General features: G+C 46.5%; 1 protein-coding gene across 1 annotated transcript in view; it reads left to right on the forward strand.

The window, feature by feature from the left end:
- The window catches only part of LOC149462482 (uncharacterized), a 37,593-nt gene extending 24,046 nt beyond the window's left edge, over positions 1 to 13,547 (forward strand). Inside the window, exon 2 of the mRNA XM_089676828.1 lies at positions 11,155 to 13,547. Coding sequence (XP_089532954.1) covers positions 11,155 to 12,104 — 950 coding nt within the window. The 3' untranslated portion in view covers positions 12,105 to 13,547. The remainder of the gene's footprint in view (positions 1 to 11,154) is intronic.
- The last annotated feature ends 11,891 nt before the right edge of the window (positions 13,548 to 25,438 follow it).

Genomic DNA, 25,438 nt, shown 5'->3' on the forward strand with positions numbered 1-25,438 from the left:
TCAGGAAAACACAGGAAGTCATCTGGAATAAAGACAGGAAGTTCCATATGTTGTGAAGCAGATCAGAGACATTGGTGGATTTGGTAGCAGAGGAGGTAATAAGATGTTATGTTCTATTTACACCCAGTAACCCCCCGTCATGTCCGTCCTCTTCCTCCATAGTCACATCCGTCCTCTTCCTTCATAGTCACTGTGATGTCTTTCATCTCCAGCAGATGATGATACACGCATGTTGATGATACACATCAATATTTAGAAGGACACAAGGATCTCTACAAGGACGTCATGATGGACAATCAGCCGCCCCTCACATCACCGGGTAAGAGGAGACTTTATTGTAAAGGAGAGAGCAGTACGGAGGATCCACCTAGATCCCCCATCATCTGATAAACACATAGAAACAATGGATTCAGTCCGTGTGTGTGTTTCCTACAGATGGATCCAGTCATGGGAACCCCCCAGAGAGATGTCCCCGTCCTCTGTATTCCCGGGATTCCACACAGGAAGGTCACACCATCCCTCACCATCATCAGGTAGATGATGACAATTATTGGTAGTTGTGATTTATACACAGCATGTTTGTTACAATGAATGTTTTATTATATCTTTCAGAGTGGAATCCTCGGGGATGATAATATTGATGTTAAAGAAGAGTATAAAGTGGAGGATGAGGAGTATGGAGTGATGGAGGAGTTTTCAGAAGGACAGAAGGATATGATGGAGCCACCTAATACCAGGAACCCACCAGAGAGATGTCTCCGTCCTCTGTATTCCCGGGATTCCACACAGGAAGGTCACACCATCCCTCACCATTACAAGGTTGGTGGGACGGAGCATCTAGAACATAGACTCATAGAGACAATGTGTGGAGTTTTTTTTTTTTTTGTGACCTTATATTTTACAGATGATATTTTCTCTCATTTCCTTGATTTAGAGTGGAGATCCAATCGATATAGAATTTGAGGTGAAAGCAGAAGAAGAAGAGGCGTATGTGAGGGATGATCAGCAGTCTATGGAGGAGGATGGAATAACGGGGACATTTATAGAGGAGGACACTCCTACAGAGATCAGCACAGGTGGGTCATTTATTATTATTATTATACGGGATTTATGGCGCCAACAGTTTGCTCAGCGCTTTACAATATAATGGGAGACAATACAGCAACAATACAGTTCAATACAAGAGGGTTAAGAGGGCCCTGCTCCTTGGAGCTTACAATCTAGGAGGGAGGGGCTAGTGGTACAAAAGGTAGTAACTGTGGGGGATGGACTGGTTGGAAGAGTAGAAGATTCCAGTATTAGCTGAGGGCAGGATAGGCTTCCCTGAAGAGAGAGGTTTTTCGGACATTGCCGAAAGTGGGCAGAGTAGGTGATAGTGTGATAAATTGGGGTAAAGAGTTCCACAGGATGGGGGAAGCTCTGGAGAAGTCCTGGAGATGAGCATGGGAGGAGACAAGGGAGCTAGAGAGCAGGGGGTCTTGCGAGGAGCGGAAAGTACGGTTTGGGTGATATTTGGAGAAAAGATTGGTGATGTAATTTGGGGCAGAGTTATAAATAGCTTTATACGTTATTGTTAATGTTTTGAATTTTATCCATTGGGCAATGGGAAGCCAGTGGAGGGATTAGCAGGGAGGGGTGGAGGACACTGAATGGAGGCCAGTGGAGGGATTGGCAGAGAGGGGTGGAGGACACTGAATGGAGGTCAGTGGAGGGATTGGCAGAGAGGGGTGGAGGACACTGAATGGAGGACAGTGGAGGGATTGGCAGAGAGGGGTGGAGGACACTGAATGGAGGCCAGTGGAGGGATTGGCAGAGAGGGGTGGAGGACACTGAATGGAGGCCAGTGGAGGGATTGGCAGAGAGGGGTGGCAGATACAGAACGGTTAGTAAGGTGGATGAGTCTGGCAGTAGCATTCATGATAGACTGAAGAGGGGATAGCCTGCGATGAAGTCGGCCAATGAGGAGGGAGTTACAATAGTCAAGGCGAGATATAACAAGGGAGTGAATAAGTTGCTTTGTGGTTTCCGAGGTTAGGAACGGGCGTATCTTGGAGATGTTGCGGAGGTGAAGTCTACAAGATTTGGACAGTGATTGGATTTGGGACTGAAAGGAGAGATGGGAGTCTAGGATTACACCTAGTACCCTGGCATGAGGGGAGGGACTGATGGTTGTGTTATTGATCTTGATGGAGAAGTCAGGGGAGGGGGCACGGGCTGGGGGGAATACTAAGAGCTCAGTTTTGGAAAGATTGAGTTTGAGGAAGTGGAGTGACATCCATGCCGATATGTCACTTAGTAGGTTAGTAATACGGGAGGAGACTGAAGGGGTGAGGTGAGGAGGAGACTGAAGGGGTGAGGTGAGGAGGAGACTGAAGGGGTGAGGTGAGGAGGAGACTGAAGGGGTGAGGTGAGGAGTAGAAAGAGAGATTTGTGTGTCGTCAGCATAGAGATGGTACTTAAAGCCGTGGGAGTTTATCAAGTGACCAAGGGAGGAGGTGTAGATGGAGAAGAGCAGGGGCCCAAGGACGGAACTTTGAGGGACCCCTACAAAGAGAGGGAGTGAGGGGGAGGCGGCAGAGTTATTGGTAACACTGAAGGAGCGCTGCAATAGGTAGGAGGAGAACCAGGAGAGAGTGGAGTCTCGAAGGCCAAGAGAGTGGAGTTTTTTGAGGAGGAGTGGATGGTCAACCATATTAAAAGGTGCAGAGAGGTCAAGTAATAGGAGTATGGAATAGTGGCCATTGGTTGGGATGAGTACGGAGAAGTGGCCATTGGTTTTAGCAATTAGTAGATCATTAGTGAGGTTTAGTAGGGCAGTTTCAGTGGAGTGTAGAGAGTGAAATCCAGACTGTAAAGGGTCAAGAAGGTTTTTGTCAGTGAGGTCGGAGCTCAGGTGATGTATTATACATGGAGATCATATGCCCCCCCTTATGTATTATACATGGAGATCATATCCCCCCTTATGTATTATACATGGAGATCATATCCCCCCCTTATGTATTATACATGGAGATCATATCCCCCTTATGTATTATACATGGAGATCATATCCCCCCTTATGTATTATACATGGAGATCATATCCCCCCTTATGTATTATACATGGAGATCATATCCCCCCTTATGTATTATACATGAAGATCATATCCCCCCTTATGTATTATACATGGAGATCATATCCCCCTTATGTATTATACATGGAGATCATATCCCCCCTTATGTATTATACATGGAGATCATATCCCCCCTTATGTATTATACATGGAGATCATATCCCCCCTTATGTATTATACATGGAGATCATACCCCCCTTATGTATTATACATGGAGATCATATCCCCCTTATGTATTATACATGGAGATCATATCCCCCTTATGTATTATACATGGAGATCATATCCCCCCTTATGTATTATACATGGAGATCATATCCCCCCCTTATGTATTATACATGGAGATCATATCCCCCCCTTATGTATTATACATGGAGATCATATCCCCCCTTATGTATTATACATGGAGATCATATCCCCCCCTTATGTATTATACATGGAGATCATATCCCCCCCTTATGTATTATACATGGAGATCATATCCCCCCCGTATGTATTATACATGGAGATCATATCCCCCCCGTATGTATTATACATGGAGATCATATCCCCCCCCTTATGTATTTTACATGGAGATCATATCCCCCCCTTATGTATTATACATGGAGATCATATCCCCCCTTATGTATTATACATGGAGATCATATCCCCTCTTATGTATTATACATGGAGATCATATCCCCCCTTATGTATTATACATGGAGATCATATCCCCCCTTATGTATTATACATGGAGATCATATCCCCCCTTATGTATTATACATGGAGATCATATCCCCCCTTATGTATTATACATGGAGATCATATCCCGCTTGGGATTTTTAATATCAGACCCTATATTGTTTAAAAAAATATATTATTAAGTCGGGGTCCCAACACTGAACCTTGGGGTACCCCACTAACCCCTTCCATACCGGGCACTTTTCCCCCTTCCTGCCCAGGCCATTTTTCAGGTTTCAGCGCTCTCACACTTTGCATGACAACTGCGCGATCATACAACATTGTACCCAAAGTAAAAATTGGGGGATATCTGTACTGTCCTGACATTTGGGGGATATCTGTACCGTCCTGACATTTGGGGGATATCTGTACTGTTCTGACATTTGGGGGATATCTGTACTGTTCTGACATTTGGGGGATGTCTGTACCGTCCTGACATTTGGGGGATATCTGTACCGTCCTGACATTTGGGGGATATCTGTACCGTCCTGACATTTGGGGGATATCTGTACCGTCCTGACATTTGGGGGATATCTGTACCGTTCTGACATTTGGAGGATATCTGTACCGTTCTGACATTTGGGGGATATCTGTACCCTCTTGACATTTGGGGATATCTGTACTGTCCCGACATTTGGGGGATATCTGTCCTGTTCTGACATTTGGGGGATATCTGTACTGTTCTGACATTTGGAGGATATCTGTACCGTCCTTACATTTGGGGGTTATCTGTACCGTCCTGACATTTGGGGGATATCTGTACCGTCCTGACATTTGGGGGATATCTGTACCGTCCTGACATTTGGGGGATATCTGTACCGTCCTGACATTTGGGGGATATCTGTACCATCCTGACATTTGGGGGATGTCTGTACCGTCCTGACATTTGGGGGATATCTGTACCGTCCTGACATTTGGGGGATATCTGTACCGTCCTGACATTTGGGGGATATCTGTACCGTTCTGACATTTGGAGGATATCTGTACCGTTCTGACATTTGGGGGATATCTGTACCCTCTTGACATTTGGGGATATCTGTACTGTCCCGACATTTGGGGGATATCTGTCCTGTTCTGACATTTGGGGGATATCTGTACTGTTCTGACATTTGGAGGATATCTGTACCGTCCTTACATTTGGGGGTTATCTGTACCGTCCTGACATTTGGGGGATATCTGTACCGTCCTGACATTTGGGGGATATCTGTACCGTCCTGACATTTGGGGGATATCTGTACCGTCCTGACATTTGGGGGATATCTGTACCGTCCTGACATTTGGGGGATATCTGTACCGTCCTGACATTTGGGGGATATCTGTACCGTCCTTACATTTGGGGGATATCTGTACCGTCCTGACATTTGGGGGATATCTGTACCGTCCTGACATTTGGGGGATATCTGTACCGTTCTGACATTTGGGGGATATCTGTACCGTCCTGACATTTGGGGGATATCTTTACCATCCTGACATATTTGGGGGATATCTGTACCCTCCTGACATTTGGGGGATATCTTTACCATCCTGACATATTTGGGGGATATCTGTACCCTCCTGACATTTGGGGATATCTGCACCAGCCTGACATTTGGGGGATATCTGCACCATCCTGACATTTGGGGGGATATCTGCACCATCCTGACATTTGGGGGATATCTGCACCATCCTGACATTTGGGGGATATCTGTACCGTTCTGACATTTGGAGGATATCTGTACCGTTCTGACATTTGGGGGATATTTGGAGAAAAGATTGGTGATGTAATTTGGGGCAGAGTTATAAATAGCTTTATACGTTATTGTTAATGTTTTGAATTTTATCCATTGGGCAATGGGAAGCCAGTGGAGGGATTAGCAGGGAGGGGTGGAGGACACTGAATGGAGGCCAGTGGAGGGATTGGCAGAGAGGGGTGGAGGACACTGAATGGAGGTCAGTGGAGGGATTGGCAGAGAGGGGTGGAGGACACTGAATGGAGGACAGTGGAGGGATTGGCAGAGAGGGGTGGAGGACACTGAATGGAGGCCAGTGGAGGGATTGGCAGAGAGGGGTGGAGGACACTGAATGGAGGCCAGTGGAGGGATTGGCAGAGAGGGGTGGCAGATACAGAACGGTTAGTAAGGTGGATGAGTCTGGCAGTAGCATTCATGATAGACTGAAGAGGGGATAGCCTGCGATGAAGTCGGCCAATGAGGAGGGAGTTACAATAGTCAAGGCGAGATATAACAAGGGAGTGAATAAGTTGCTTAGTGGTTTCCGAGGTTAGGAACGGGCGTATCTTGGAGATGTTGCGGAGGTGAAGTCTACAAGATTTGGACAGTGATTGGATTTGGGACTGAAAGGACAGATGGGAGTCTAGGATTACACCTAGTACCCTGGCATGAGGGGAGGGACTGATGGTTGTGTTATTGATCTTGATGGAGAAGTCAGGGGAGGGGGCACGGGCTGGGGGGAATACTAAGAGCTCAGTTTTGGAAAGATTGAGTTTGAGGAAGTGGAGTGACATCCATGCCGATATGTCACTTAGTAGGTTAGTAATACGGGAGGAGACTGAAGGGGTGAGGTGAGGAGGAGACTGAAGGGGTGAGGTGAGGAGGAGACTGAAGAGGTGAGGTGAGGAGGAGACTGAAGGGGTGAGGTGAGGAGTAGAAAGAGAGATTTGTGTGTCGTCAGCATAGAGATGGTACTTAAAGCCGTGGGAGTTTATCAAGTGACCAAGGGAGGAGGTGTAGATGGAGAAGAGCAGGGGCCCAAGGACGGAACTTTGAGGGACCCCTACAAAGAGAGGGAGTGAGGGGGAGGCGGCAGAGTTATTGGTAACACTGAAGGAGCGCTGCAATAGGTAGGAGGAGAACCAGGAGAGAGTGGAGTCTCGAAGGCCAAGAGAGTGGAGTTTTTTGAGGAGGAGTGGATGGTCAACCATATTAAAAGGTGCAGAGAGGTCAAGTAATAGGAGTATGGAATAGTGGCCATTGGTTGGGATGAGTACGGAGAAGTGGCCATTGGTTTTAGCAATTAGTAGATCATTAGTGAGGTTTAGTAGGGCAGTTTCAGTGGAGTGTAGAGAGTGAAATCCAGACTGTAAAGGGTCAAGAAGGTTTTTGTCAGTGAGGTCGGAGCTCAGGTGATGTATTATACATGGAGATCATATCCCCCCCCTTATGTATTATACATGGAGATCATATCCCCCCCTTATGTATTATACATGGAGATCATATCCCCCTTATGTATTATACATGGAGATCATATCCCCCCTTATGTATTATACATGGAGATCATATCCCCCCTTATGTATTATACATGGAGATCATATCCCCCTTATGTATTATACATGGAGATCATATCCCCCCTTATGTATTATACATGGAGATCATATCCCCCCTTATGTATTATACATGGAGATCATATCCCCCCTTATGTATTATACATGGAGATCATACCCCCCTTATGTATTATACATGGAGATCATATCCCCCTTATGTATTATACATGGAGATCATATCCCCCTTATGTATTATACATGGAGATCATATCCCCCCTTATGTATTATACATGGAGATCATATCCCCCCCTTATGTATTATACATGGAGATCATATCCCCCCCTTATGTATTATACATGGAGATCATATCCCCCCTTATGTATTATACATGGAGATCATATCCCCCCCTTATGTATTATACATGGAGATCATATCCCCCCCTTATGTATTATACATGGAGATCATATCCCCCCCGTATGTATTATACATGGAGATCATATCCCCCCCGTATGTATTATACATGGAGATCATATCCCCCCCCTTATGTATTTTACATGGAGATCATATCCCCCCCTTATGTATTATACATGGAGATCATATCCCCCCTTATGTATTATACATGGAGATCATATCCCCCCTTATGTATTATACATGGAGATCATATCCCCCCTTATGTATTATACATGGAGATCATATCCCGCTTGGGATTTTTAATATCAGACCCTATATTGTTTAAAAAAATATATTATTAAGTCGGGGTCCCAACACTGAACCTTGGGGTACCCCACTAACCCCTTCCATACCGGGCACTTTTCCCCCTTCCTGCCCAGGCCATTTTTCAGGTTTCAGCGCTCTCACACTTTGCATGACAACTGCGCGATCATACAACATTGTACCCAAAGTAAAAATTGGGGGATATCTGTACTGTCCTGACATTTGGGGGATATCTGTACCGTCCTGACATTTGGGGGATATCTGTACTGTTCTGACATTTGGGGGATATCTGTACTGTTCTGACATTTGGGGGATGTCTGTACCGTCCTGACATTTGGGGGATATCTGTACCGTCCTGACATTTGGGGGATATCTGTACCGTCCTGACATTTGGGGGATATCTGTACCGTCCTGACATTTGGGGGATATCTGTACCGTTCTGACATTTGGAGGATATCTGTACCGTTCTGACATTTGGGGGATATCTGTACCCTCTTGACATTTGGGGATATCTGTACTGTCCCGACATTTGGGGGATATCTGTCCTGTTCTGACATTTGGGGGATATCTGTACTGTTCTGACATTTGGAGGATATCTGTACCGTCCTTACATTTGGGGGTTATCTGTACCGTCCTGACATTTGGGGGATATCTGTACCGTCCTGACATTTGGGGGATATCTGTACCGTCCTGACATTTGGGGGATATCTGTACCGTCCTGACATTTGGGGGATATCTGTACCGTCCTGACATTTGGGGGATGTCTGTACCGTCCTGACATTTGGGGGATATCTGTACCGTCCTGACATTTGGGGGATATCTGTACCGTCCTGACATTTGGGGGATATCTGTACCGTTCTGACATTTGGAGGATATCTGTACCGTTCTGACATTTGGGGGATATCTGTACCCTCTTGACATTTGGGGATATCTGTACTGTCCCGACATTTGGGGGATATCTGTCCTGTTCTGACATTTGGGGGATATCTGTACTGTTCTGACATTTGGAGGATATCTGTACCGTCCTTACATTTGGGGGTTATCTGTACCGTCCTGACATTTGGGGGATATCTGTACCGTCCTGACATTTGGGGGATATCTGTACCGTCCTGACATTTGGGGGATATCTGTACCGTCCTGACATTTGGGGGATATCTGTACCGTCCTGACATTTGGGGGATATCTGTACCGTCCTGACATTTGGGGGATATCTGTACCGTCCTTACATTTGGGGGATATCTGTACCGTCCTGACATTTGGGGGATATCTGTACCGTCCTGACATTTGGGGGATATCTGTACCGTTCTGACATTTGGGGGATATCTGTACCGTCCTGACATTTGGGGGATATCTTTACCATCCTGACATATTTGGGGGATATCTGTACCCTCCTGACATTTGGGGGATATCTTTACCATCCTGACATATTTGGGGGATATCTGTACCCTCCTGACATTTGGGGATATCTGCACCAGCCTGACATTTGGGGGATATCTGCACCATCCTGACATTTGGGGGGATATCTGCACCATCCTGACATTTGGGGGATATCTGCACCATCCTGACATTTGGGGGATATCTGTACCGTTCTGACATTTGGAGGATATCTGTACCGTTCTGACATTTGGGGGATATCTGTACTGTCCTGACAATCTTAGACCTCTAGAAATTAGTTTGGCCGTCAGTACTTCAGGGTCAATCAATTTTCAGATATCTCCCATAGTTTGTGAACTCTATAACTTCCCTTCAGACTAAATCATAAATCCTAATTTGGGTTATTTTCACCAAAGACATGTAGCAGAATACATCTCGGCCTAAATTTATGAAGAACAATTATTTATTTGCAAACTTTTATAACAGAAACAAAGAAAAACGTGTTTTTTTTTTTCCAAAATTTTTGTTCTTCTTTTGGGAAGAAAATTAAGCCATCCATTGTATACAACTGTCATGTGACCTGCACTATATATTCTATGTTGTACATTACATACTCCTGACCCCTGCACTATATACTCTATGTTGTACATTACATACTCCTGACCCCTGCACTATATACTCCATGTTGTACATTACATACTCCTGACCCCTGCACTATATACTCTATGTTGTATATTACATACTCCTGACCCCTACACTATATACTCTATGTTGTACATTCCATACTCTTGACCCCTGCGCTATATACTCTGTTGTACATTACATACTCCGGACCCCTGCACTATATACTCTGTTGTACATTACATACTCCTGACCCCTGCGCTATATACTCTGTTGTACATTACATAATCCTGACCCCTGAAGTATATACTCTATGTTGTACATTACATACTCCTGACCCCTGCACTATATACTCTATGTTGTATATTACATACTCCTGACCCCTACACTATATACTCTGTTGTACATTCCATACTCCTGACCCCTGCGCTATATACTCTGTTGTACATTACATACTCCTGACCCCTGCACTATATACTCTATGTTGTATATTACATACTCCTGACCCCTACACTATATACTCTGTTGTACATTACATACTCCTGACCCCTGCACTATATACTCTATGTTGTACATTCAATAGTCCTGACTTCTGCTCTCCCCCCTCCCCCCACTGCTATATATACACATAATATGGATTTTCTTTTGTTACACCCATTTCCTCCCAGCTGGACATTTTATATCGGATGATGTGATTGGAGCACAGACTTTTACATGGTGATAATAATGTGATAACATCCTCCAACTTTGGACCCTTAAACAGAAAGTGATAATGAGGGAGGAGTCAATACCCCAATGATGGTGGTCTTCAGGAACAGTCCAGTCTTCATCTTGGTTGTTCTCCCCCCATCCTCACTCTCTGACCTCTGGTGGGGCTCAGCCCCGCTGTTCTTCATGACTAAATCATGGACTAAATAAGGAAGTGCAGTACTTCTTGTGTTGGGAAGATGGTGATGAGTGATAGAGGGGGTGGGGACCCTCGTCCTATAATCCCCTCATCACTGTCCCTCCTATAAAAGACAGTTCTGGTTGTTTCCTCACTCTCTGACTAAGGTCCATGAATAAAGAAATGACCTGGTAGGAGATCAGAGGAGCCATTTCCTAGTTCCCTTGAGGGTGGAATTGTAAGCTCCTCAGAGACCAAGCTGCCTGATGTGGGCGGAGTCTTGGTTTGGGGGAACCAATCAGCTCCTGTCTAGTAATCCTCTTTGTCTTTGTATTTTAGTCCATGGCCGGGAGATAAGCAAAACCTCCGAGGATTGTCTCACTTTGTCTCCAGACTGTAAAGTAGAAGATGAGGACATCACACAGTATAGTCCAGGAGAAAACCCGGCTCCCTCCAATGTCCATCCAGCACCACCCAGTGTAGATGGACCATCGTATTCCTCGTATCCTGAGGAACGTCAGACTGTGCGGGACCGGGCCGGCCTTCTAACAGGGAAGAGCTTCTCCTGTACTGAGTGCGGGAAGGGATTCTGTTCTAAATCCGGTCTTAATGTGCATAAAAGATCTCACACGGGGGAGAAGCCGTATTCCTGTGCTGAGTGTGGGAAATGTTTTTCAGACAAGTCTAATTTGTACAGGCATCAGAAATCTCACACGGGGGAGAAGCCATATTCCTGTCCTGAATGTGGGAAATGTTTTTCAGAGAAGTCCAGTCTGCACAAACATCAGAGATCTCACACAGGGGAGAAGCCGTATTCCTGTCCCGAGTGTGGGAAATGTTTTTCACTGAAGCGCATTCTTTACATCCATCAGAGATCTCACACGGGGGAGAAACCGTATTCTTGTCCTGAGTGCGGGAAATGTTTTTCAGAGAAGTCTCATCTTTACAGACATCAGAGATCTCACACGGGGGAAAAGCCGTATTCCTGTCCTGAGTGTGGGAAATGTTATTCATTGAAGTCCAGTCTGCACACACATCAGAGATTTCACACGGGGGAAAAGCCATATTCCTGTCCTGAGTGCGGGAAATGTTTTTCACAGAAGTCCCATCTTTATAGTCATAAGAGATGTCACACAGGAGAGAAGCCGTATTTCTGTCCTGAGTGCGGGAAATGTTTTTCAGATAAGTCCAGTCTTTCCAAACATCAGAGATCTCACACGGGGGACAAGCCGTATTCCTGTCCTGAGTGCGGGAAATGTTTTTTAGATAAGTCCCATCTTTACACACATCAGAGATCTCACACAGGGGAGAAGCCGTATTCCTGCCCTGAGTGTGGGAAATGTTTTTCAGTGAAGTCCAGTCTTTACAGACATCAGAGATCTCACACAGGGCAAAAGCCGTATTCCTGTCCTGAGTGAGGGAAATGTTCCTCACTGAAGTCCTATGTTTCTGTACATCAGGGGTCCCACACAACCCTGGAGGTGTATTCGTGCCTTGAGTGCGGGAAATGTCTTCTAGATGAATGTTGCTGGACATCCCAGCTCTCATGTGGGGAAGAAGCACACCCTGATATACACCTCAGATATACTCCATGGCTGATCTTCATCATGGAAGAAACAGTTCATAAGGAGATCAGAGGTCCCCAAAGACATGGCTGAAGTGTGGGACCGGGTCAGCCATTGATATCAGGAGAAGAATAAAAATGGAGTCCTGCCCTGTGATTGGCTGAGTACATTTGTGGTGGGAGATTTCACAAACACTTGGAGGTCTATTATTGATACTTTGTGGACAAATGTTCCAAGCACTCATTAGGCCCACAGTTGGAGGTGAGGACAATACTTGCATGGTGGGGGATCACTGAAGAGGTGGGTGGTAATAAAATGTCCCAATTCTAGAAGAGTGACTGATGGTGTACACATGGAAGCAATGGAATTGTGTGTATACCGGGAATGAAGGAGTGATTGGTGAATGCACATATTGGGACTTTCCCGTGTCTTTCTCCATACATGTTTCTTCTTGTATGTTTCCCGTGATACAAATGTCTGTGTATATGATCGGCACATGATGGTCTGTCTATGACCAACGTTTTATTGATCTGATCATTTCCATGGTGATTGTAGACACATTGTGATTGGTTGATGGGGGATGGAAAGCACAGAGAGCAGGAAGTAGAGCGCCATCCTTTCTACCTTTCTCTATTCCTAGTTCAGATTTGTAGCAGAAATCCCCAACATGTAGCAATACACGGACAATTGATATCAGACAATGAGGCAGAGGAAGGCCAATCATGAAGCTGGGGGTGGTGCAGCATAGACTGGAACAGGGTCCTCCAGGAGTGCAGCTCACACTGCGGGCAGAACTCCTCCTACTGGGACATTCAGGCTTCACACAGCTACAGCTGCACTCCCGGGACTGCCACGCCTGGACTGTATATGGGGCGGGTGTGGAGGGATGAGGAGCAGGGATTGGCTATACATGTCTCTATTTATCCCTCTATAATCCCACACGGCAGAGATCGGGATTCCTTTTTATTTCCTTTCTAGCTCCCTTCTTTTCTTTCCGCCCTCCCTTCTCCCCCTCCCCTCTTCTCCCTTCCTCTCCCCCCTCCCCCCTTCCTTCCAACCCATCCCTCCCTTCTCTCCCCCCCCCCCTTCTTAAGCCCTCTGCTGTATTCCTATTCCTTTGTCTTTCTTTTATGTCCTTTTGTACATTTGTAGGATGTATTGTGGAGATGTATAGATGTTGATGTGATCCCCGGTCTCCTCACTCCAACACACATTGGAGAGCAGAACCCAGCAATGCTCTATGTACATCATCTGCAATGTCTATCCAGTCATTAATGTCATCTGTTCTCTCTGTTTGTAACATCCAAATGACGATGTTTTCTTTTTTTTTATTGACATAAAACCCAATAAATATTTCTTTAAAAAAAAAAAACAAGTTCACAATGATGGTAAAAATTATTGTAGGCCCAAAATATCTATCACACTAGTAAAAAAATACAATTCCAGTATCTATCCCGCCATTTGTAGACGCTGCAACTTTCACAGAAACCAATTCATTTACACGGATTGGGATTTTATTTTTAGTAAAGTCACAGAGCAGAATACATTCTGGACGAAATTTATGACGAAATTTTAATATTTTTTTTGCTGGACATGATTAACCCCTTGCCTTCCAAAGCATTTACCCCCTTCCTGACCACGCCTCTTTTTGATATTCGGTGCTGCACTAATTCCACTGATAATTGCGCGGTCATGCAATGCTGCACCCAAATGAAATTTACATCCTTTTTTCACACAAATAGAGCTTTCTTTTGGTGGTATTTGATCACCTGTGCGCTTTTTATTTTTCGCGCTATAAACAAAAAAAGACTTAAAATTTTGAAGAAAAACAAAATTGTTTACTTTCAGCTATAAAAAATATATAGTAAACTCAAAGTTAGTCATAAATTTAGCCCAAAATGTATTCTCCATGTTTTTAGTGAAAAATCCCAGTAAGTGTATATTGATTGCTTTGTGTGATAGTTATAACGTCTACAAACTATGGTATAGATACTGCAATTTACGCCATTTTTTGGTATACAGCACTGCACTAGTTTAATGGACAATTGCGCGGTCAAGCAATACGGTACATAAATGAAATTTACGTCCTTTTGAGCTTTCTTTCCGTGGTATTTGATCACCTGTGCAATATTTATTTTTGGTGCTATAAACAAAAAAAAGTTTGAAAAAAAAAGTTTTGAAAAAAATAAAATTTTCTCATTTCTGTCATAAACATATAAAAAAATACTAAAATATTCTGCTACATGTTTTTGGTTAAAAATAATCCCAATAATTGTATATTGATTGCTTTGTGTGATAGTTATATCGTCTACAAACTATGGGAGAGATAATGGAATTTACAGCTTTTACTTTCTGACTGCCCATCACATTTCTTGAGGTGATAAAATAACAGAGGAGTACAAACACCCCCAAATGACCCCTTTTCAGAAAGTAGACACCCTAAGCTATCTGCTGAGAGGCATATTGAGTCCATGGAAGATTTTTTTTTATTTCCACAAGTTTCTGGAAAATTACAAAAACGTTTTTTACACAAAGTTGTCATTTAAATTATATGTTTCTCACACAAGCCATGGGTATATGTGGAATTACACCCCAAAATACATTCTGCTACTTCTACCAAGTATGGGGGTACCACATGTGTGAGACTTTTTGGGAGCCTAGCCACATACAGGAGCCTGAAATCCAATGACCACTTTGAAAGCCTGAAGGTGCGTAACTTCCTCATTACACTTCCTCACTACCTATCACAGTTTCGGAGGCCCTGACATGCCAGGATAGCACCAAACCCCCCCAAATGACCCCTTTCTGGAAAGTAGACACCCCAAGGAATTTAAAAAGAGGCATGGGGAGTATTTTGCAGATCTCATTTTTTCTCAAAAGGTTTTGAAATATAAAAAAAAATAGAAACATTTCTTTTGTTTTTTTTCTTCAATCTTCAAAAACTTATGGTAGCAAATGAGATCTACACTACCGGACGCTTCTCGGGGCAGCAGTTCCTCTGAGCTCCACAAGGTGGGGATCTCACTTCTACCCAGACAGGAAGTCTCTATGGAAGACAGATAAGAAGTGATGTCCGGTACAGACAGGAAGTGCTGTCAGGTACAGACAGGAAGTGATGTCAGGTACAGGCAGGAAGTGACCTGAAATAAAGACAATGTTCCGTGTGGCACAAAGAAAAAGAGACATCGGTGGAAGTAGCAGCAGAGGAGGTAATAAGATGGTATTTACTATTTACACCCAGTAACCCCTTATCATGTCCATCCTCTTCCTCCATAGTCATGTCCATCCTCTTCCTCCATAGCCATGTCTGTCCTCTTCCTCCATAGCCATGTCCATCCTCTTCCTCCATAGTCATGTCCGTCCTCTTCCTCCATAGTCACGTCCATCCTCTTCCCCCATAGTCACGTCCATCCTCTTCCCCCATAGTCACTGTGACGTCTTTTATCTCCAGCAGATGATGATACACGCATATATAGTGTGGGAACCCAGATTAACCCCTTCAGGGGGAGCAGTTGATGATAATATATTTGCTCCCAAAGCTGGCCTACATGGTTCAGTTTTATCGTTCAGCCAGCGGGATGAGAGAAAAAAATATTATTATTATTATTATACAGGATTTATGGCGCCAACAGTTTGCTCAGCGCTTTACAATATAATGGGAGACAATACAGCAACAATACAGTTCAATACAAGAGGGATAGGAGGGCCCTGATCCTGGGAGCTTACAATCTAGGAGGGAGGGGCTAGTGCTACAAAAGGTAGTAACTGTGGGGGATGGACTGGTAGGAGGAGTAGAAGATTCCAGTATTAGCTGAGGGCAGGATAGGCTTCCCTGAAACGATAGATTTTTAGACATCACCTAAAAGTGAGCAGAGTAGGCGATAGTCTGATAAATTGGGGTAGAGAGTTCCAGAGGATGGGAGAAGTCCTGGAGATGAGCATGGGAAGAGGAGACAAGGGAGCTAGAGAGCAGAAGGTCTGCTCTCTAGCAGGAGAGGAGAGCGAGGAGAGGAGAGTACGGTTTGGGTGATATTTAGAGACAAGATTGGTGATGTAATTTGGGGCAGAGTTATAAATGGCTTTATATGTTATTGTTAATGTTTTTAATTTTATCCATTGGGCAACTGGAAGCCAGTGGAGGGATTGGCAGAGAGGGGTGGAGGACACTGAATGGAGGCCACTGGAGGGATTGGCAGAGAGGGCTGGAGAACATTGAGTGGAGGCCAGTGGAGGGATTGGCAGAGAGGGGTGGAGGACACTGAATGGAGGCCAGTGGAGGTATTGGCAGAGAGGGGTGGAGGACACTGAATGGAGGCCAGTGGAGGGATTGGCAGAGAGGGGTGGCAGATACAGAACGGTTAGTAAGGTGGATGAGTCTGGCAGCAGCATTCATGATAGACTGAAGAGGGGATAGCCTGCGATGAGGTCGGCCAATGAGGAGGGAGTTACAATAGTCAAGGTGAGATATAACAAGGGAGTGAATAAGTTGCTTAGTGGTTTCCGAGGTTAGGAACGGGCGTATCTTGGAGATGTTGCGGAGGTGAAGTCTACAAGATTTGGACAGTGATTGGATCTGGGGCTGAAAGGACACATGGGAGTCTAGGATTACACCTAGTACCCTGACATGAGGGGAGGGACTGATGGGTGTATTATTGATCTTGATGGAGAAGTCAGGGGAGGGGGCACGGGCTGGGGGGAATACTAAGAGCTCAGTTTTGGAAAGATTGAGTTTGTGGAAGTGGAGTGACATCCATGCTGATATGTCACTTAGTAGGTTAGTAATGCGAGAGGAGACTGAAGGGGCGAGGTGAGGAGGAGACTGAAGGGGTGAGGTGAGGAGGAGACTGAAGGGGTGAGGTGAGGAGGTGACTGAAGGGGTGAGGTGAGGGGTAGAAAGATAGATTTGTGTGTCATCAGCACAGAGATGGTACTTAAAGCCATGGGAGTTTATCAAGTGACCAAGGGAGGAGGTGTAGATGGAGAAGAGAAGGGGTCTAAGGACAGAGCCTTGAGGGACCTCTACAGAAATAGGAAGTGAGGGAGAGGTGGCAGCATTATAGGTAATGCTGATGAAGCGCTGTGATAGGTAGGAGGAGAACCAGGAGAGAGCAGAGTCTCAGAGGCCAAGAGAGTGGAGTTTTTTGAGGAGGAGGGGATGGTAAACAGTATCAAAAGCCGCAGAGAGGTTAAGTAGTAAGAGTACGGAGTAGTCGCCATTGGTTGGGATGAGTACGGAGTAGTGGCCATTGGTTGGGATGAGAACGGAGTAGTGGTCATTGGTTGGGAATAGTACGGAGTAATGGCCATTGGTTGGGATGAGTACGGAGTAGTGACCATTGGTTGGGATGAGTACGGAGTAGTGGCCATTGGTTGGGATGAGTACGGAGTAGTGGCCATCGGTTGGGATGAGAATGCAGTAGTGGTCATTGGTTGGGATAAGTATGGAGTAGTGACCATTGGTTGGGATGAGTACGGAGTAGTAGCCATTGGTTGGGATGAGTACGGAGTAGTGGCCATTGGTTGGGATTAGTATGGAGTAGTGGCCATTGGTTGGGGTGAGTCCGGAGTAGAGGCGATTGGTTGGGATGAGTACGGAGTAGTGGCCATTGGTTTGGATGAGTACGGAGTAGTGGTCATTGGTTTTAGCAGAGTGTAGATCATTAGTGAGTATTAGTAGGGCAGTTTCAGTGGAGTTTAGTGAGTGAAAGCCAGACTGTAAAGGGTGAAGAAGGTTGTTGTCGGTGAGGTGGGAGCTCAGGTGATTGTAGCCTAAGCGTTCTAGGAGGTTAGAGGTAAATGGCAGCAGGGAGATGGGTCTTAAGTTGTTCAGGTTGGTGGGGTCCAGTGAGGGCTTTTTAAGTATGGGAGTGATGTGCACATGCTTTAGAGGGGAGGGGAAGGCACCAGTAGAGAGGGAAAGATTGAAGATGTGAGTGAGGGAGCATAGGATGGAAGAAGAGGGTGACCGTAGTAGTTGTGAGGGGACAGGATCCAGGGGGCAGGTAGTGAGATGGGCTTCTGAGAAAACCTTAGTGACCTCTTCGGTAGTAGAAGGTCAGAAGAGGAAAGTGTTGAGGGAGGTTTAGTATAAGGAATGCTAAGTGGGATGGATGTCTGTGCAGTGACGACGCCGCTATGAATTGCATCAATCTTGTTTTTGAAATGATTTGCAATCTCATGAGCAGTGAGTGACGTACTGGGTGGAGGTGGAGAAAGTAGAGAGTTAAAAGTAGAGAAGAGACGACAAGGACTGGATGACAAGGTATTAATAAGAGTGACAAAGTCGTCTTGTTTGGCAGCATGGAGGGAGGAATTGTATGTGAAGAAAGCAGATTTATATCGGGTGAATGCTTGCTGGGATTTGGTTTTACGCCACAATCGCTCCAGCGCATGACTATGTCTCCTAAGATTTCTGGTGTCATCAGTCTGCCCGCGGATGTAATGGTCGGGGCCTGATGCTTTGTGTTGTTAGAGGAGCAAGTGAGTCTAATGTGGATGAAATGGAACTGTTGTAGACAGCAGTGGCCAGGTCAGGGCAGGACAGGGGAGAGATTCTGTCATAGAGTTGGTCAGTTGCAGAGTGGAAAGGAGCCGGGTTCAAGTTGTGAAGGTTTCTGCGGGTAATTGTTTGCTGCTTGGAGGGATAGGTGTTTGAAGACGAGGAGACTGTGAAGGTGATGAGATTGTGATCAGAGAGAGGAAAGGGGGTGTTTGTGAGGTTGTAGGGAGTGCAAAGATGGGAGAAAACAAGGTCTAATGTATTCCCATCAGAGTGAGTAGAGGACGTGTCCACTGCATTAAGGAAAAAGATGAGGTTATGTTGAAGAGTTGGGATGTAGCCGGGTTGTCAACATTAATAGGGATGTTAAAATCTCTGATGATAATAGTGGGTAGTTCAGAGGAGAGAAAGTAGGGTAGCCAGGCAGAGAAGTCATCAAGAAAGCGGGACACGGGTCCAGGAGGCCGATAGATCACTGCAATCCTCAGAGAAATGGGAGAAAACAGCCGGATGCAGTGAGTCTGGAAAGAAAAGGATAGAGAGGGAGGGATAGGGGGGACTTGAAAGGTGCTGAGTGGGGATAGAAGCAAACCAACCCCACCACCTTTCCGACCACTGGGTCTGGGTGAGTGGACAAAAAGGTCATGGAAGGAAATAGAAGCGATCCCCCCATCCACACATTGGAGGTGGATGGGGGAATCCTCCCCGCTGCACTCTTGTATTCTGACAATGGGGGGTTCCTCCACTCTCAGAATACACAGATCAGCACTGAAGCTATTGGCTGCAGCCGCTGGGGGAGTGGCTTTTATCCGGCAGTGGCCACACATGGATGGAAATGTGAGCGATCCCTGCTGAACCAGCTGAATTTCCATGGATCTATGGTCACCTTCAGTGACTTCCTCCCCTCCCCCTCATCTCCTTCATGATGGAAGTCATGCTGAGATCATCTCCCATTGGCTGAGCAATATTCTCGTCTGTTGCTTGCCCTGACCTTTCTCCTGATTCCTGGATCTCCTCCTCATCTCTCCTCCATATCCTCTTACACAGCTTTTCTCCACACCTGCAGTGACCCTGGGGGGAGGAAACTTGGCACCAGCACGCCGCCAAATCCATCCCCACCATTAGGGGCTCTGGAGACAATTGTCTGCTATTTACACTCCGTTCCTCCGCATGTCACCTGATCACATGACAGCTTACTTCCACAGATTCCGGACAGATTTCTGGATGGTAAAGGTCAAAGGTCACTCTTCAGTTTAGGAGAGGTAGGACGCACCCAGGAACAATGATTTGGTTTGTACGGGAGCCTCATATAGAGGACCCCTCAAATCTCCCCATCCAAATGTCCCTCCATCCAGAGTCTATATGTCCTATGACATCACACTGACCTCACAGCTCCTCCCCCAATGTCCCTCCATCCAGAGTCAGAGAATCCTATGACATCGCACTGACCTCACAGCTCCTCCTCCCAATGTCCCTCCATCCAGAGTCAGAGAATCCTATGACGTCGCACTGACCTCACAGCTCCTCCTCCCAATGTCCCTCCACCCAGAGTCAGAGAATCCTATGACATCGCACTGACCTCACAGCTCCTCCTCCCAATGTCCCTCCAACCAGAATCAGAGAATCCTATGACATCACACTGACCTCACAGCTTCTCCTCCCAATGTCCCTCCATCTGACTTTTTTCTGATGCTCTTAGGATGTGGGGTCCCTTGGTATCCTCACATGTAAAGTGGGACTGTTGGTCCTGCGTTGTATGTAATGACATCAGAATGCTGCAACAAGCCTATACCCTGCGTAGTGTGGGGGTCCTGTGGGGGGAATTATACCTCAGCCTGAAGTGGGGCTTTAATAAAATGGAGACCTGAATGGGGAGGTGAGGAGGATTCTGGGAATATCATTTGATGTGACTCTTTGTGTTCAGATGTAGAGTTTTCCTCCTGTGAAGTCTGGAGATCATATGACATCACATTGCCTCCACCTCCCTCCCTGATAGAAGAGAGAAAGAAGAAGAAGATTCTAGAAGTCACCAGAGAGATCACTGAGCTGCTGACAGGAGAGGTGAGCGGTGCCGGGAATTCTGGGACATTCTCCAGTAACAGACAAGGGATGTGTCTGGATGGTGACTGTATCATTGTGTGTGTCAGGTTCCTATAAGGTGTCAGGGTGTCACTGTCTATTTCTCCATGGAGGAGTGGGAGTATTTAGAAGGACACAAGGATCTCTACAAGGACGTCATGATGGACAATCAGCCGCCCCTCACATCACCGGGTAAGAGGAGACTTTATTGTAAAGGAGAGAGCAGTACGGAGGATCCACCTAGATCCCCCATCATCTGATAAACACATAGAAACAATGGATTCAGTCAGTGTGTGTGTTTCCTACAGATGGATCCAGTCATGGGAACCCACCAGAGAGATGTCCCCGTCCTCTGTATTCCCGGGATTCCACACAGGAAGGTCACACCATCCCTCACCATCATCAGGTAGATGATGACAATTATTGGTAGTTGTGATTTATACACAGCATGTTTGTTACAATGAATGTTTTATTATATCTTTCAGAGTGGAATCCTCGGGGATGATAATATTGATGTTAAAGAAGAGTATAAAGAGGAGGATGAGGAGTATGGAGTGATGGAGGAGTTTTCAGAAGGACACAAGGATATGATGGAGCCACCTAATACCAGGAACCCACCAGAGAGATGTCCCCGTCCTCTGTATTCCCGGGATTCCACACAGGAAGGTCACACCATCCCTCCCCATTGCAAGGTTGGTGGGATGGAGCATCTAGAACATTGGTTCTCAACCTTTCTAATGCCGCGACCCCTTAATACAGTTCCTCATGTTGTGGTGACCCCCAACCATAAAATTATTTTCGTTGCTACTTCATAACTGTAATTTTGCAGTGGGAGGACTAGCGCCCCATCACTGATGTCAGTGGGAGGAATAGTGCCCCATCATTGGTGTCAGTGGGAGGAATAGTGCCCCATCATTGGTGTCAGTGGGAGGAATAGTGTCCCATCATTGGTGTCAGTGGGAGGAATAGTGCCCCATCATTGGTGTCAGTGGGAGGAATAGTGCCCCATCATTGGTGTCAGTGGGAGGAATAGTGCCCCATCATTGGTGTCAGTGGGAGGAATAGTGCTCCATCATTGGCGTCAGTGGGAGGAATAGTGCTCCATCATTGGCGTCAGTGGGAGGAATAGTGCCCAATCATTGGCGTCAGTGGGAGGAATAGTGCCTCATCATTGGCGTCAGTGGGAGGAATAGTGTCCCATCATTGGTGTCAGTGGGAGGAATAGTGTCCCATCATTGGTGTCAGTGGGAGGAATAGTGTCCCATCATTGGTGTCAGTGGGGGGAATAGTGCCCCATCATTGGTATCAGTGGGGGGAATAGTGCCCCATCATTGGTATCAGTGGGGGGAATAGTGCCCCATCATTGGTATCAGTGGGAGGAATAGTGCCCCATCATTGGTGTCAGTGGGAGGAATAGTGCCCCATCATTAGTATCAGTGGGAGGAATAGTGCCCCATCATTGGTGTCAGTGGAAGGAATAGTGCCCCATCATTGGTATGAGTGGGAGGAATAGTGCCCCATCATTGGTGTCAGTGGGAGGAATAGTGCCCCATCATTGGTGTCAGTGGGAGGAATAGTGCCCCATCATTGGTGTCAGTGGGAGGAATAGTGCCCCATCATTGGTATCAGTGGGAGGAATAGTGCCCCATCATTAGTATCAGTGGGAGGAATAGTGCCCCATCATTGGTATCAGTGGGAGGAATAGTGCCCCATCATTGGTATCAGTGGGAGGAATAGTGCCCCATCATTGGTATCAGTAGGAGGAATAGTGCCCCATCATTGGTATCAGTAGGAGGAATAGTGCCCCATCATTGGTATCAGTGGGAGGAATAGTGCCCCATCATTGGTATCAGTGGGAGGAATAGTGCCCCATCATTGGTATGAGTGGGAGGAATAGTGCCCCATCATTGGTGTCAGTGGGAGGAATAGTGCCCCATCATTGGTGTCAGTGGGAGGAATAGTGCCCCATCATTGGTGTCAGTGGGAGGAATAGTGCCCCATCATTGGTATCAGTGGGAGGAATAGTGCCCCATCATTAGTATCAGTGGGAGGAATAGTGCCCCATCATTGGTATCAGTGGGAGGAATAGTGCCCCATCATTGGTATCAGTAGGAGGAATAGTGCCCCATCATTGGTATCAGTAGGAGGAATAGTGCCCCATCATTAGTATCAGCGGGAGGAATAGTGCCCCATCATTGGTGTCAGTGGAAGGAATAGTGCCCCATCATTGGTGTCAGTGGAAGGAATAGTGCCCCATCATTGGTGTCAGTGGGAGGAATAGTGCCCCATCATTGGTGTCAGTGGGAGGAATAGTGCCCCATCATTGGTGTCAGTGGAAGGAATAGTGCCCCATCATTGGTGTCAGTGGGAGGAATAGTGCCCCATCATTGGTATGAGTGGGAGGAATAGTGCCCCATCATTGGTATGAGTGGGAGGAATAGTGCCCCGTCATTAGTGTCAGTGGGAGGAATAGTGCCCCATCATTGGTATCAGTGGGAGGAATAGTGCCCCATCATTGGTGTCAGTGGGAGGAATAGTGCCCCATCATTGGTATCAGTGGGAGGAATAGTGCCCCATCATTGGTATCAGTGGGAGGAATAGTGCCCCATCATTGGCGTTAGTGGGGGGAGGAATAGTGCCCCATCGTTGCTGTCAGTGGGGGGAGGAATAGTGCCCCATCGTTGGTGTCAGTGGGAGGAGGAATAGTGCCCCATCGTTGGTGTCAGTGGGGGGAGGAATAGTGCCCCATCGTTGGTGTCAGTGGGGGGAGGAATAGTGCCCCATCGTTGGTGTCAGTGGGGGGAGGAATAGTGCCCCATCGTTGGTGTCAGTGGGGGGAGGAATAGTGCCCCATCGTTGGTGTCAGTGGGGGGAGGAATAGTGCCCCATCGTTGGTGTCAGTGGGGGGAGGAATAGTGCCCCATCGTTGGTGTCAGTGAGGGGAGGAATACTGTCTCATCGTTGGTGTCAGTGGGGGGAGGAATAGTGCCCCATCGTTGGTGTCAGTGGGGGGAGGAATAGTGCCCCATCGTTGGTGTCAGTGGGGGGAGGAATAGTGCCCCATCGTTGGTGTCAGTGAGGGGGAGGAATAGTGCCCCATCGTTGGTGTCAGTGGGGGGAGGAATAGTGCCCCATCGTTGGTATTAGTGACATAAATGATGGGGCACTATCCCTCCCACTGACACCAATGATACTTACCTTGCTGACTCCTGCTCCAGCCTGGGCTCGCTCTCTCCCTCTCCCATCTACAACCTGCATACCTGGCTGCAGCAGCAAAATTTGCACTTACCTGTCAGCTGTCTTCCTTCTCTGGCCTCTCTCTTCACTCGCTCCTGCAGCTCCCTCGATCTTCTTCAATCTCCCCGCGCGCTGCCGCTCGGCTCCTCCTCTCCAAGCTCCACCTTCTCGCCGGTGATTGGCCGCCTGTGTGCCTATCCTGAGCTACAGTTCCGGTGGCCAATCAGCGGCGAGGAGGCGGTGACAGGGGCAGCATATCATCCCGCCCACACATCGCCGGAGACAGCAGCGGTGTCTCGGTTCCTAAGACCATCGGAAATATGTGTTTTCCGATGGTCTTAGGCGACCCCTGGGAAATGGTCGTTCGACCCCCAAAGGGGTCGCGACCCCCAGGTTGAGAACCGCTGATTTAGAACATGGACTTGTAGAGACAATGTGTGGAGTTTTTTATGTGAGCTTCAGATGATATTTTCTGTCATTTCCTTGATTTAGAGTGGAGATCCAATCGATATAGAATTTGAGGTGAAAGCAGAAGAAGAAGAGGCGTATGTGAGGGATGATCAGCAGTCTATGGAGGAGGATGGAATAACGGGGACATTTATAGAGGAGGACACTCCTACAGAGATCAGCACAGGTGGGTCATGAACACTAAATCCATTCCTCCACCCATACTGCTCACTGATTGGTCCAGAGTAGGGCGGGGACTGGGTGATATCAGCCTGTAATCCCCTGGTCACTTTCCTGAGCTGTGTTCCCCGTCCTGTATTCCTGGATTTCTCTCGGATAATCTTCCTTCTCTGTGCTGCAGACACAATTTATGTATCTAGACTGGATTTATGGAGGTTCTGGGGTTCAGCTGGCAGAAAAATGTGGATTTTTACTCTAAGCATTGCATAATGTAGGCACCCAGGACATGTGACTGGGGTCTCCTGCCTTGTGCCTGACTCCTCCAGGGGACCTTCTCTGTTATCTGCTGGCTGTGCCGGGTGGAGGGATATGTCTGTAGTGTCTCAGACCCAAGTCACTGAGTGCAGTCTCAGGAGATGGGAGGCAAGCAACTCTTTAAGAACCTTTAATTACTGAATAACAATATTATGAGTCCTGACCATTACACTGTATAATTTATATTGTACATTATATACTCCTGACCCCTGCACTATATACCCTGTTGTACATTACATACTCCTGACCCCTGCACTATATACTCTATGTTGTACATTACATACTCCTGACCCCTGCACTATATAGTCAATGCTGTAAATTACATACTCCTGATCCCTGCACTATATATTCTGTTGTACATTACATACTCCTGACCCCTACACTATATACTCTATGTTGTACATTACATCCTCCTGACCCCTGCACTATA

This window comes from Staurois parvus, unplaced genomic scaffold (assembly GCF_062004578.1).
Source record: "Staurois parvus isolate SC_StPar_1 unplaced genomic scaffold, SC_StPar_1.0 ptg000174l, whole genome shotgun sequence".
In the NCBI taxonomy this organism is placed as follows: Eukaryota; Metazoa; Chordata; class Amphibia; order Anura; family Ranidae; genus Staurois; species Staurois parvus.